This window comes from Natrix helvetica (genome assembly GCF_964273705.1).
Source record: "Natrix helvetica genome assembly, chromosome: 2".
NCBI lineage: Eukaryota > Metazoa > Chordata > Lepidosauria > Squamata > Natricidae > Natrix > Natrix helvetica.
The window spans coordinates 197,943,566-197,957,016 of NC_138552.1; the positions used below are offsets into that span (position 1 = coordinate 197,943,566).

General features: G+C 39.2%; 1 protein-coding gene across 1 annotated transcript in view; it reads left to right on the top strand.

Annotated features, from left to right (window-relative positions):
* ENPP3 (ectonucleotide pyrophosphatase/phosphodiesterase 3) overlaps nt 1–12,900 on the top strand; it is a 74,477-nt gene extending 61,577 nt beyond the window's left edge. The window contains exons 20-24 of the mRNA XM_081942857.1: nt 5,418–5,556; nt 9,390–9,467; nt 10,226–10,358; nt 10,882–11,041; nt 12,605–12,900. Coding sequence (XP_081798983.1) covers nt 5,418–5,556; nt 9,390–9,467; nt 10,226–10,358; nt 10,882–11,041; nt 12,605–12,769 — 675 coding nt within the window. The 3' untranslated portion in view covers nt 12,770–12,900. The remainder of the gene's footprint in view (nt 1–5,417; nt 5,557–9,389; nt 9,468–10,225; nt 10,359–10,881; nt 11,042–12,604) is intronic.
* Nucleotides 12,901–13,451: the final 551 nt, after the last annotated feature.

Genomic DNA, 13,451 nt, shown 5'->3' on the forward strand with positions numbered 1-13,451 from the left:
TTGGTGAGACCCAGCTTGAACATGCAACTCAGATGGTATCAAAACAGGAGGTCCCTGACTTTTTCTTCTTCTTCAAACTTAGGTCCTTAAAATGTTGGTTATATCTGTATCTTCTTTTTTGTCTTTTCTTAGATGATCTTTTTCTCTTTCTACTTCGCCTGGAGAAATTCAGTAGAACATTTCAATCTTAAAATAAACCATTTGTTAAATAAATAGCTTGTCTGTTTTAAAAAATCTTCAGCCAGCTGCTTAAGCAATAGTGCAACTCATCTTATCCATAAGGATTAACAAATGTTTAATGACCTGGAGGCTTGGACTCTGACTGGGTAGATTTGGGCGAGTCGGCGGGGTTGAATCTTGTGGAAACTATCTGGGATGAGTTTGACCCTGTGACTTTCGAGGGCATGGACAGGATTATGGGGAGACTCAGTGCTACCACTTGTGTGCTGGACCTGTATCCCTCTTGGTTAGTTTTGGCTTCCCAGGAGGTGACACAAGGCTGGCTCCAAGCGATTACCCACGCTTCATTTAGAGAGGGCTTCTTTCCCACCGCCTTGAAGGAGGCGGTGGTGAGGCCCCTCCTTAAGAAGCCTTCCCTGGACCCAGCTTCTTTAGCCAACTATCGTCCGGTCTCCAACCTTCACTTTGTAGGGAAGGTTGTTGAGAGCATGGTAGCACGCCAGCTTCCCCAGTACCTGGATGAAGCTGCCTATCTGGATCCATTTCAGTAGGGTGTCAGGCTCGGGTACAGCATGGAGACGGCATTGGTCGCGTTGGTTGATGATCTCTGGCAGGCCCGGGACAGGGGTTGTTCCTCTGTCCTGGTCCTATTAGACCTCTCGGCAGCTTTCGATACCATTGACCATGGTATCCTACTGCGACGACTCGGGGTGGGTGGGAGTGGGGGGCACCGTTTTGTGGTGGTTCTCTTCCTACCTGTTGGATCGATTGCAGTTTGTGTTGACTGGAGGGCAGAGATCGACCCCGAGGCACCTCACTTGTGGGATGCCCCAGGGGTCGGTTCTCTCACCCCTCCTGTTCAACATATACATGAAACGGCTGGGCGAGATCATCCGTGGTTTTGGGGTACGGTATCATCAATACACTGATGATACCCAACTTTTCATCTCTACCCCAAACCACCCAAACGATGCCCTCAACGTGATGTTCCGATGCCTGGAGGCTGTACAGATCTGGATGGGGACGAACAGGCTCAAGTTTAATCCCTCCAAGACTGAGTGGCTGTGGTTTCCCTCATCCCGATTTGTGCATCTTGTACCATCTCTGATGATAGGGGAGAAATTTTAGCCCTCTCAGAGAGGGCCCGCAATCTGGGAGTCCTCCTGGATACGCAGCTTAGTTTAGAAAAACACCTGATGGCCGTGACCAGGGGAGCCTTTTACCAGGTTCGCCTGGTACGGCAGTTGCGCCCCTTCCTGGATCGGGATGCGCTGTGCACAGTCACTCACGCCCTCGTCCTTTCTCGCCTGGGCTACTGTAATGCTCTCTACATGGGGCTGCCCTTGAAGAGCACCCGGAGGCTTCAGCTGATCCAGAATACGGCCGCGTGGGTTGTCATGGGGGTACCTAGGTGCTACCATGTTGCACTCCTTTTAGGTGGCCTGCACTGGTTGCTGGTTGTTTTCTGGGTGCGATTCAAGGTATTAATTATGATATTTAAAGCACTCCCTGGCTTAGGCCCAGGGTACTTGCGAGACCACCTACTTCTACCAGTAGCCTCCCACCGTCCAGTACGATCCCACAGAGTTGGCCTCCTCAGGGTGCCGTCGGCCAGGCAGTGTTGGCTGGCGACCCAGGGGGAGAGCCTTCTCTGTGGGAGAGCGCCTTCCCTTTGGAATGAGCTGCCCCCAGAGCTTCGCATAATTCCTGACCTCCGGTCCTTCCGGCATACCCTAAAAAGTTGGCTTTTCCAGCAAGCTGGCCTGGCCTGAATAAAATAAATTATTAATTTTAATTGTTAATTTTAATTTAATTTCTAAAACTCATTGTAAATGTCTATTGGGTTTTTTAGATATTCTATTTAATCTTTCTTTTAACTTTTGTAATATGTGTTTTTATGTTGTACGCCGCCCTGAGTCCTTTGGGAGAAGGGCGGCATATAAATCCAATAAACCTAAACCTAAACCTGATCTGGCATTTGATTAAATAGCTCCAGTAATAATCTGATCTGGTTTCAGAAAATATAAAAGTCAGCCTTCAGCACATTATTATAAGCCAGAGGGTTTGCAGCAGGGTAGCTCCCCAGATTTCCTGATCATGATTTAAACACAAACATTTTGTCTTTGAGGAAAAAGCAGTAATTTTTAAGAGGGGAAGAATTTGGTTGTACCAAACCATCAACTTCTCCCACACAGAAACACACAAATATTTTCTCCTTCCTTTCCACCCACTAACAAACACACATTCCGAAAGATAAACTTTTCCCACTCAAAGTTAAAAATAATATTTACGCTGGTAAATCCATGTTTAGAAAAATTTCTAAATTATCCTAGCATTCATCACATTAAAGGACTAAGTGGACTTGATACAAAGATTTTACCGTAGAATGAATCTTTTTTTTTTAAAAGAAAAATGAAAGTTCGTTTTGTGAGACAGAGAAATGGTTTTGGGGAGAAAAAATCTTTAACCTTTTCCCTCTCACTAATTTACTTACACTGTTCCAGAAATACATTTGCTCCCCTTTTCTCCATTCTGAAGCAATTTTATATTATTCTTTTGCCATTAGCAAAATAAAACAAAAACGGTAATGTATCTTAGGTGCATCTTCATTTGTTGATTTCAGTTCATTTGTTGCCATTTACTATCCTGAATTGTCTGTTTTGAATCAGAAGGCGGATAAAACAAACAAACAAAATTTCATATTCAATCTCTCCACTACAGGATGGCTAAATTGTGTGTAGAAATAAATATCACTGGATTAATAAAATGTGGAAAAACGTTTAAAATGGTAATACAATTGATTGTGTATAAAAATGAAGAAGGCAGCCGGATCAACAGGATATATCTCTCTAGTTCAAGGAGTTTGTTGAATGTTTCCATTTTATGACTTATTATTTACATCCTGTGACACTTTTAGAAAAAGTGGCTGAAAGATGGCCCAGAGGTCAGAGCAGCTGTTTCCAAATACTGTACTTAAAATCCCACAAAATACAAATAAATTATGCCTCTTGGTGCATTGATTACTAGTTCCCTTTGGAAGTAGGTTCTTTTTACAAGAGATGGTAACTGTCCTTTTTCTCTAAGAAAAACCTTCTGTGCAGGTTGAGCCAAATCTTAGCAAAGATAGGGGGTGCCAGGACTGTCTTTACCAAACTCTATAACCCATACCTGGTTGCTGCTTGTGCAGAGAGAGCAAGGCCAAGAGAAAAGAGAGTCACAAAACAGCAGCATTTCCATATCACTGAAGCGGTTGCTTGTGTATTCTTAAAAAAAAGTTCCTTTGAATCCTAAGAACTTTGCATCAAGAACACTTGTACAGTAAAATACTGTAGTCTGAGGCTTATTCTCTGTCTTTCACTGACTCCTGAGAGATTCTTGGCTGTCAATTGAAGCACGAATGAAGAAATATCTCAAAATTGCACTTACAGCTTTCTCTTCATACCATTCATTTGTCACGTGCCAATGTCCAAGGCACTATTTGCGTATAGTGCAATTAATCAAAACATTTTCCGGATAATGGATGATATTACCATTGTTTTATGGTGTTTCAAAAAAGATAAAGTGATACCAGGACAAAACCCAGAATAAAACTGAATAGATGAAATGATCTTTATGCGTTCAGATGCAAGACTGAACAGTGAGAATATTAAAATATATCATGATAAGAACGACAATGGTTATGTTACCATCCCATGTCTTGCCTAACCATATTTTTTTTTGGAATAACTCATGATTTGTTTGGTGTATACAACAGACCATTACAAACCGCATATGCTAAAGTATACATGAGTCAAGCATATTGTAGAGTCCCAGCCAATGGAGCAAAGTATACTAGAAATGAGACATTGCTATGATTACTTTGGTATGGATTGAGAATACAGTAAACTATTTCTCGATAGCTGCTGTTTATAAATACAAGTAGTCCTCAACTTACTACCATTCATTTAGTGACTGTTCAAAGTTACAACAGCACTGAAAAAAGTGACTTATGACCAGTGGTGAAATTCAAATTTTTTTACTACTGATTCTGTGGGCGTGGCTTGGTGGGTATGGTGTGGATTGGTGGGCGTGGCTTAGTGGGCGTGGCAGGGCAAGGATACTGCAAAATCTCCATTCCCACCCCACTCTGGGACCAGCCAGAGGTGGCATTGGTAGTTCTCCAGACTACTCAAAATTTCAACTAACCTGTCAGAACCTGCTGGATTTCACCCCTGCTTATGACCATTTTACACACTTACAACAGTTGCCGCATCCCCATGGTCATGTGATCAAAATTCAGATGCTTGGCAACTAATTCAAGTTTATGATGGTTGCAGTGTCAGGTGTGTGTGTGTGTGTGTCTGTCTGTCTTGTGATCAGCCTTTTGTGACCTTCTGTCAAGTAAACTCAATGGGCAAGCCAGATTCACTTAACAAACATAGGACTAACTTAACAACTGCAGTGATTCACATAGCAACTGCAGGAAGACATGTTGTAAAATGAGGCAAAACTCACTTAACAAATGTCTCACTTAGTTACAGACATGTTGGGCTCAATTGTGGCCATACATTGAGGACTACCTGTATAGCTGTGTATGGTGATGCTTTTGTAGCCCGAGATCAAGGTTGCCTTTGGATGAATGGCTAATACAGCCCAGTGAAAGCCAACAGTGTGACTGTTGCGTTCATTTTTCAGTACATTACTAGCTGCGTCATAAACTTTCTCCCACTCCAGAGCGGAGGATGTCTTGTTTTGGCACACTCTCTCTGTTCACCTGCACTTCCTCTGCATATACATCATGATTCACCATCGGCAATAGAGTGTGTGTATCTCTTTCAAAATATGAGTATTCTCTCTCTGGTGACTCACAACTTGATTATGACCAGTACAGTGGTTTGCTTCTGAGAAAACCACAGAGTTAAGGAAATACATCTTGGCCAAGGCATTAGTGATCTCAAACGCAACCCCTTGGGTATCGTTGCTTCCGTTTTGTCATGGGTTCAGGACAAAGCTGTGAGGACTTTTCTCCCGCTTCTTCCACCTGTGTACTATGGAATGCCGAAGACTAAGGAATAAACCGACTGGATATGTCTGAGAGCAAAGGGCAGGAAGGCCATTTCTATTTTCAGCACCGCTATGATTCATTATAAAAATGGGAAAAGAAAAAAAATCAAAGGAAACCAGGCTAGGAAGTCTCAAAAGCTAAGGTTAGCCACGGTCGTGGGTGTAATGCTTTCTTTTGCCTTCTTCTCTTCCAGCCGGTTGAGCCAACTTCTGTCCCTCCCAGTGCTTCAGACTGTCTGCGGCTAGATGTTCGAATCCCTGCAGCTCAGAGCCAAGCTTGCTCCAACTACCAGCCAGACCTGACTATCACCCCCGGCTTCCTCTATCCTCCCGGTTAGTAGAACTGTTCTTTATATAGCAAGGACATACATAATGTTTTAATTATTGGGATGTGGCTGAGTGTTTAAACATATACATAGCACTAACCGTGGGATAAGCATGGCATTCAGGAGGAGGTGGAAGGGGGTGGGGGGGAGACAATAAAAAAGAAAACATGTTGTGGTATTTCTTGCCATAAGAACATAAAATAACCATTGCCTTTTGTAGGCACAGACTGTAGGGCCATGGGAGGTGCAATTCTAACTATTTGATTCCACAGATTTGCGTTTAAAGGGAGTAAGACTGGAAGGCAGCTGTGAGAAAGATCAGCTTATAAAATAAAGTAGAAATATAAGCAGCAAGAAGTGTACACAAGTAGTCCTTGACGTATGACTATAACTCAGCCCAAAATTTCTGTTGCTAAGCAAGGCAGTTCCTAAGTGAGTTTTGCTCCATTTTGCAATCTTCTTCCCCACAGTTGTTAAGCGAATAACTGAAATTGTTAGTGAATCATGCCGTCATTAAAGTAAATCTGGTTCCCCGCATTGACTTTGCTTGAAGCTGGCCAAGTGGGAAGGTAATAAATGGTGATCACATGACCCCAGGACAATACAAATGACATAAATACATGCCGGTAATTTTGCTCATGTGACCATGGGGTTGCTGCAACAGTCATAAGTGTGAAAACCAGTCATAAATCACTTTTTTGGCACCTTTGTCTCTTCAAACAATCACTAAACGAATGGTTGTAAGTTGAGGACTACTTGCATGGAAGTAGTATAGAGACTCTGGGCAGCTTACAAAATCAATATATATATATTGATTTTATATTTATTAATATATAAAGATAGACAGATAGATGATAGATAGATAGATAGATAGATAGATAGATAGATAGATAGATAGATAGATAGATAGATGATAGATAGATGGATAGATGGATAGATGGATAGATGGATAGATGGATAGATAGATAGATTTTTTAAGCTGCCCAGAGTCCCCTTGCAGCAGGATGGGTGGCAAAACAAATTTAATGAATAAAAATAAATAATTTAGGAGGAATTATAGCTTATCTTTTCAATTCCCTTTGCCCTGTTTTGGCCAATGATGCAGTAAGGCATTTTGGATTCTGAACTTCATACTCTTATGCTCACCCATTTTTCAAAATTGGTTCTACCACATATGAACCCAGTTTTCATTCTCTTGACTGGGTCCTAATTTATTCCCCAAAGCCCTAACTGGCAGCAGTGACTCAGATTTTCCATCAAAAATGGAATATATTCAACATATTCACAGCAATATTCCACATTGCTGTGAATATGTTGAGAGGGTAGGGCAGATCTACTTGGATATGAATAACCATTCCATCCAGCACAGGCTTTTTTCATGGAAAATTTTAAGATGGCACTAAAATTTCCAACTTTTCTCACTATTTCCCCATTATTTTTATACATACCCGAATACATAGATATCCATTATGCTATTTCCTTTCCATCATGCAAACTGCAGCAAAGGTGTAAAAGATAAAAATTCAACAGATATAATTCATAAAATAAGAAAAAAGCTAAATAAATATAGCCAAATCCAGCTTACAAAACCATTCACTATTTTTCCATACTTTTCTAGCCTTACAACCATTCTAATTTTTACAGTGCCTATATATATTTCTTCTTTCTCCTCCTCCTCCTCCTCCTTAGCTTTCTCCTTTTCCTTCTCCTTCTTCTCCCTCTACAATCTCATCACTTATTTCTCCTTTCACCCTCACTCTATGACCATCTCAAGGGACTTCTGTACTCTCCCCTCTTTTTTATATTTGGTCCACATTCGTTCTTTCTCTTCCTGTTGAGCTACATACACGCAGTGCATTTAATATTCATATTTTTATGCTTGTTGTGGACATATTGTACCCAACACTCTCTTCCATAGAAGAAAGTGGGCAGAAGCACACTCTTTCACACACATGTTTTCATTTCTTTTGACAAGTACTCATACCTCACAACAGACCACACACTTCCCGCTTCCTTTCTCCACCCATCCTTAAGTGAACTGGAAACTATACTATTGCCAATCCCTATCCTGCCCATGTTGTGCCTGTTCTGAGTCACCATGCAATAATACTGTCCTAATGATGTATGTGCAGCACCTGCTAAGAAAACAATTTAGTGATTCCTCCAGTTTTTGCTGTCCTCCTTCTTCAGCTTGTTACCAACTAGTAAGAAAAATCTATGCTAAACACAGCAGACATTTTTAATCAAATGAATATTTTAAAACAATTACCTCTATGCCCTGTCTTCCTACACTCCATTCTGTCACAGTCTGAATTGAATGAAGTAAAAAAAAAAAAACCCCTCACTAAACAAAACAGAACGGGATTTTCAAGTAGCAACTTTTATTTAGAAGTAGCTGATAACTCGGTGTTGCCCGGGTATTTATTTATAGGGGGAAAATGTCCAGACCAAACGTAATGTCTAATGTTGGATTTTCCCCCTTACAGAGGGAGCCCCCTTATACTCTACAGTATTGTGAAGCTGTTACCATGGCAACTCCCCTGCGCTGCACAGTAGAAGCCATTTTATGGCAGTAGAGTAGAAGCCATTTTAAGGCACAACAGGCTGTATCTTAACAGACACACCCCAAGGGGTGTTAGGGATATCTTACCCCCACACTATTTTTTTCCCAGAGAGTACGTCATCTGTGTACCAAATTTGATTGAAATTGCTTGAGGCGTTTCGAGTTTTGCTGGAACACACCAATAGATAGAGAGATAGATGATAGATGATAGATAGATGGATGGATGGATGGATGGATGGATGGATGGATGGATGGAATGTTTTTGAGTATTGCAGTGGTGTCTGGTAATAGGGAGAATGCCATTATTATTGTCCCTTTCTCCAAAGGCAAAAGATAAGTCAGAATGAATAAAAACTTTATAGGGGAGGTTACTTCGTTAAGTTTTCTTGGGAAGATGTTGGCCAAATTCATGAAGTGAAAATAAGCAAAAATAAGAGAGTGTCTTGCATTTTAGGTCAAGCAGGGAATGTGCAGATCAGATTTCTGCTCTTCAGTAGTTCATAATTAATGTGAGAATTTTTTCCTTTCTTGATGTAGTTGAAGTGAATTACAGAATGTATGCATGTAAGGGGAGTTGAACTGTGGTTGCTTAGAATGATAAGAACATGAAAGAAATACAGCTATTTATTACATGGCCATATAAATTGAATGAATGAACAAATGAAAAGCTTAGAAAATTATTCAGCATTGAGCAGGGAGCAACACAAGAATATGTGATGTGTTCAATTATTTATTTATCAATGAAATTACACAGAATGCTTGTGATGATGTTAGAGGGATGTTTTGGGGAGGTTATAAAACTGTACACATATTTGTGTGCAGTTGATGGCAAGAGAACCTGAATTATTTGCAGCAGATTTTGGATAGATTCCATAATGCAATGAATAATATGAATGAAATGTTAATGTTTTGAAGGTCAAGATAGTTGCGTTTAAGAAGGAAAATAGATAACATATATTATACATAAATGGCTAAAAACTAGAAAAAGCAAATTAATTTAGAAGAAAGAAAAAAGCAGAGAACAGAATCTCTTAGTACTATTTGTCAGGCTGGGACTCTGAAACATTTAAAAAATGTCTCTGGAATGTTTGTTGAAGTCAGTGTCCTTCTATTGTAATATAATTGTTTGAGTGGAGTGCAGGAAATATTCAAACAATACAGAAGTAAATTCTTCAACATTTAAATTGATATAGTATTCAGTTAAAAAGAAAACTGTAGGCTTTTGATTCTCCTCTCCCCCCACTATCCATGTCATTAATCCAGACTTTTATTCACAGACTTCAGCTCATCTGGCCTTGAGCAGTATGATGCTCTAATTACTAGCAACATTGTTCCTATGTACAAAGCATTTACACGTAAGTTTGGGAAAATTTTGGCATGATATTGCTTGGTTAAGAAGAACAAATGCTTTTTCATATCATGTTTCCCTCCTGTAATACCTCCCTTGACTTAATCTTGGTGGTGGTGTTTTTTTGGAAGACAGCACCTTTCTATACCCCTTAGTGGAACAATATAAAAGTTGGTATTGTTGCTTTTATTATTATTTCAATGTAGGTGGCTCAAGAATGACAGTAGACAGTTTTAATAGGAAAGAAGGAGGAGAAGGAGAAGAAGACAGCAGAGAAAATGTATACTAACATTCATCAGGCACATTCTTTAATCAGAAATATTCTCTGACTTAAAGAGAACAAGGCAGCCATTGATAGTGGTTTTTGTAGAATCTCTTTTAAGGAATTACACATTGCTATACTTTGCTAATAATTTTTTCACTAGGGAAAATAGTAGGGCCTGTTCAACCCTAAATTGAGCAGACTAAGAGAAATTCCTAAGATAGCAGATGCTGCAAAGATTCACAGAAGCAAGGAGGAAAAGTAGGTTTTGTATAGCATTTCCATTCCAGATATCAGAAATGTGGGGTTAGGGTTAGGACTGATCAAATCAAATACTGAAATTTTATTTCATTATTTCATTATTATTTATTTTGGCTTAAAAATAAGAGTGTAAGTTTTCACCAAACACTGAGGACATACATTCCCATTGCTTCTCTATCAACTTGCAATGGAAAATGGGCACTCTTACATTTGATTCTGTCTTGCTGTGCTCCTAATTACAGGATTGTGGAATTACTTCCATAGTACCCTACTTCCAAAATATGCTTCTGAGAGAAATGGACTAAATGTCATCAGTGGGCCTATTTTTGATTACAATTATGATGGGCACTTTGATTCTTATGACACAATCAAACAGTAAGTATATTTAAAAGGCTTAAAAGTAAACCAATATCTTAAATTTCCTTATTTGCTTAGAATAATTTCATATGCAAAGAGTGTAACTTGGCTTTAGCAATTTTCACAATGAACATGATATTTCAGATCATTCCACAGATTATTTCATCCAGGTAGTTTTACAGAATCAAGTTTACTGTGGTTAAGGCAATCAAATTTAAATGGTTATCTTTAATCTCACAAATATGCTTTATTTCTATGTGTCTAAAGGTAGTCCTTGACCAGTCAGTGACATTTGAAATACTGACTGAACTATTTGGGAAGCCCTTGTGACCCAATTTGAAGTTCTGACAGTTAGGACGCCCCTGAAGTCATATGACTGCACTTTGGGCTGCACTTACGGCCATTTGCAGCATCCCACAGTCATGTCACTGCTTTTATGACTTTGCCCAAAATCAGCATTTATGTCTAGTTTTCAACCAAACCATATCCATAGCAGACCATGGGCTCATTTAATAACTACGGTCCTCTTGTCCTCTTGCAGGTTTGTAAACAATACAAAGATTCCCATCCCAACCCATTACTTTGTTGTGCTGACTAGCTGTGAGGATCGAACCAACACTCCACTGAATTGTCCACCAGCCTCTTTGAAAGTTTTGCCTTTTATTCTCCCTCATCGTCCTGACAACTCAGAGAGCTGTGCTGTAAGTCTGGCAACACTGATTTTGTTAGATACTTGTTCTAACTGCAGTGGTTTCCACCAAGGTCCTAGAACAGAATGCTTTAATTCTATTCCTTCCCTGAATAGGGATTGGATTCAGTAGTCTAAATGGCCCCTTTCCAATTGCATGGTCTATGATTTTTTGATTTAAGTGGGAAAATAAAATGGGCCAAAATGATATTTCTGAGTTCTCGAATTTAGAAGATCTGAAGCTATTTATATACATTTGCAATTGTAATCTTATTAAAGTATATGCATTTCCCACCTAGTATACTCATTTCCATTTAATATTCTGGTGTACATTCCTGTATTGCAGACAACAGTCTGGGCTAAGCAATTTGTTTTGATTAAGACCATCTGCTGCATTTGTAACAGAAGTGCAATGTAAACATTGGACTACAGATTTGTATTTAACTTCTTAGCCACTGTTTCATAACAGAACCGAATATTAATTCCTGTAGGTATACAGGAGGAGGAGGAGGAGGAGGAGGAGGAGGAGGAGGAGGAGGAGGAGGAGGAAGTGGAATCAAACATTAAAAATCTTAATAAATTTTCAATTCAATTGTATTTAGCTCAAAACACTGTTGAACTTAATTATGATTAAGACAATGGTTGAATAACCCAGTACATTAGAGGAATCTGTACGCTAGGTCCTATTGTGGAAATTTTAAAAAATCGTAAATTTGTGAAGTGACAAGGAAAAATGTTTGGAAATCTGTTAGACTGGATAACGGATAGGCACACACAGGCTTAATGGTAACAACAGTTCTGTGTTAAGTACAACGAGTGAGAACAATCCAGCGAAGGTTGAGTCTGACAGCAGCCCTTTTATAGGGAGCTCTCAGACCCTTCGACCAATAGGATTAAACCTCTGTTCCGGCGGTGTGTGCCTATCCAATACCCAATCTAACAGATTTCCAAACATTTTTCCTTGTCATTTCACAAATTTACGATTTTTTTAAATTTAGAAATAACTTTTTCTGTAACTAGAACTAACTTAGAAAATAAATTTGTGGGTCTGATCTATCTTGCAATATTCCTTTACTTTATTTGCCTTCAGTTTTGCCCTACTACTAGTATATGATAAAGCTCTATTTTTCATTGTGCCCTCTTCTCTTTTCCAGTGAAATAAATATTATTGCCAGAAAATTTGGTTAATGTTCACAGCATGTTTTCTCAAGCTTTAATTCTGGAATTGGGACAAAGGGGGGCTTACAATCTGATGAAACTGTAAGAATTTCTTTTTGTCATTTTCACTGTCATTTTTACTGAAGACAAATAGTAGGGAGGCACTTTGTGTTTCCACCGGTTATAGTAGAATGGGAGTGTATGCTCATCTAAATCTCAAAGAGCGTAGGCCATAAAAATCTAATAAGTATTGATTAGCCCTGTGAATCCACTCTAGCACTTGATATGCTATTCCATGAATATAGCTGATTGCTGTGAAAAAATTATAAAGTTTTTCATTTCAAACCTAGAAGACTGGTAAGCTGCTCTACTGTCTGCCAAAACAGACTTCAAATGTTATATTTGCTTGCTTTATCAGGACGAATTGCCAGACAATCTGTGGGTTGAAGAAAGAATACAGACTCATACAGCACGTGTTCGTGATGTGGAGCTCCTTACTGGTCTGAATTTTTATTCAGAGCTCAAACAGCCTCTCTCAGAAACTCTTCGACTGAAAGTATTTCTGCCTATATTCATAAATTGATTGTACATCTAGGGCTGCTCCAGAGAAATGGTTCTTAACATCAGTGCTATTAATAATAATAAAAAACCACTATTGTACAAGTATTCGTTTTCTCTCTCCTTGTTGTGTCCACATGCATATTGAATACAAGATTAAATAAATGCTGGGAAACCCTAAAATGATTTCAAATAGAAGGCCAGAGCTTCATCCACAACTATCCTTGAGTTTGAAATACTGCTTAAATTATAGTGCCAGCCTATTTTAAATAAACTGTTCCACATTAGAAATGGATTGTTTCACATTCAAAATAATTTGCACTTGAGATGTTTTGTACATCACCAGTTCTACAGTTGAAATCCACAGTCTGAATGATGCCCAGATTGGAGAAAAGTGATCTAGGTAAGCAAGTTACTTCCCTCTACCACACTTATCTCCTGGATGAGGGAAAGAAACATTGGGAAATTTTCCGTAGGTAAAATTTCCGTAGGTAAATTCTGATACATAGACCTGGCCCTATTTTCCACTCAATTTATGATGAACCTCACTTTGTTTTCCCTGATCAAAATGAGCGGCAGGCTCACAGAACTATTAGTTTTCAACTAATTAGGTGGCCGCTCCCATAGAAAATAGGAGGATTAAATCTTTTTTTAAACAATGGCAATTAGTCTTAAATGCTTAGCCTCCGGCTTCATTGATTTGTGCC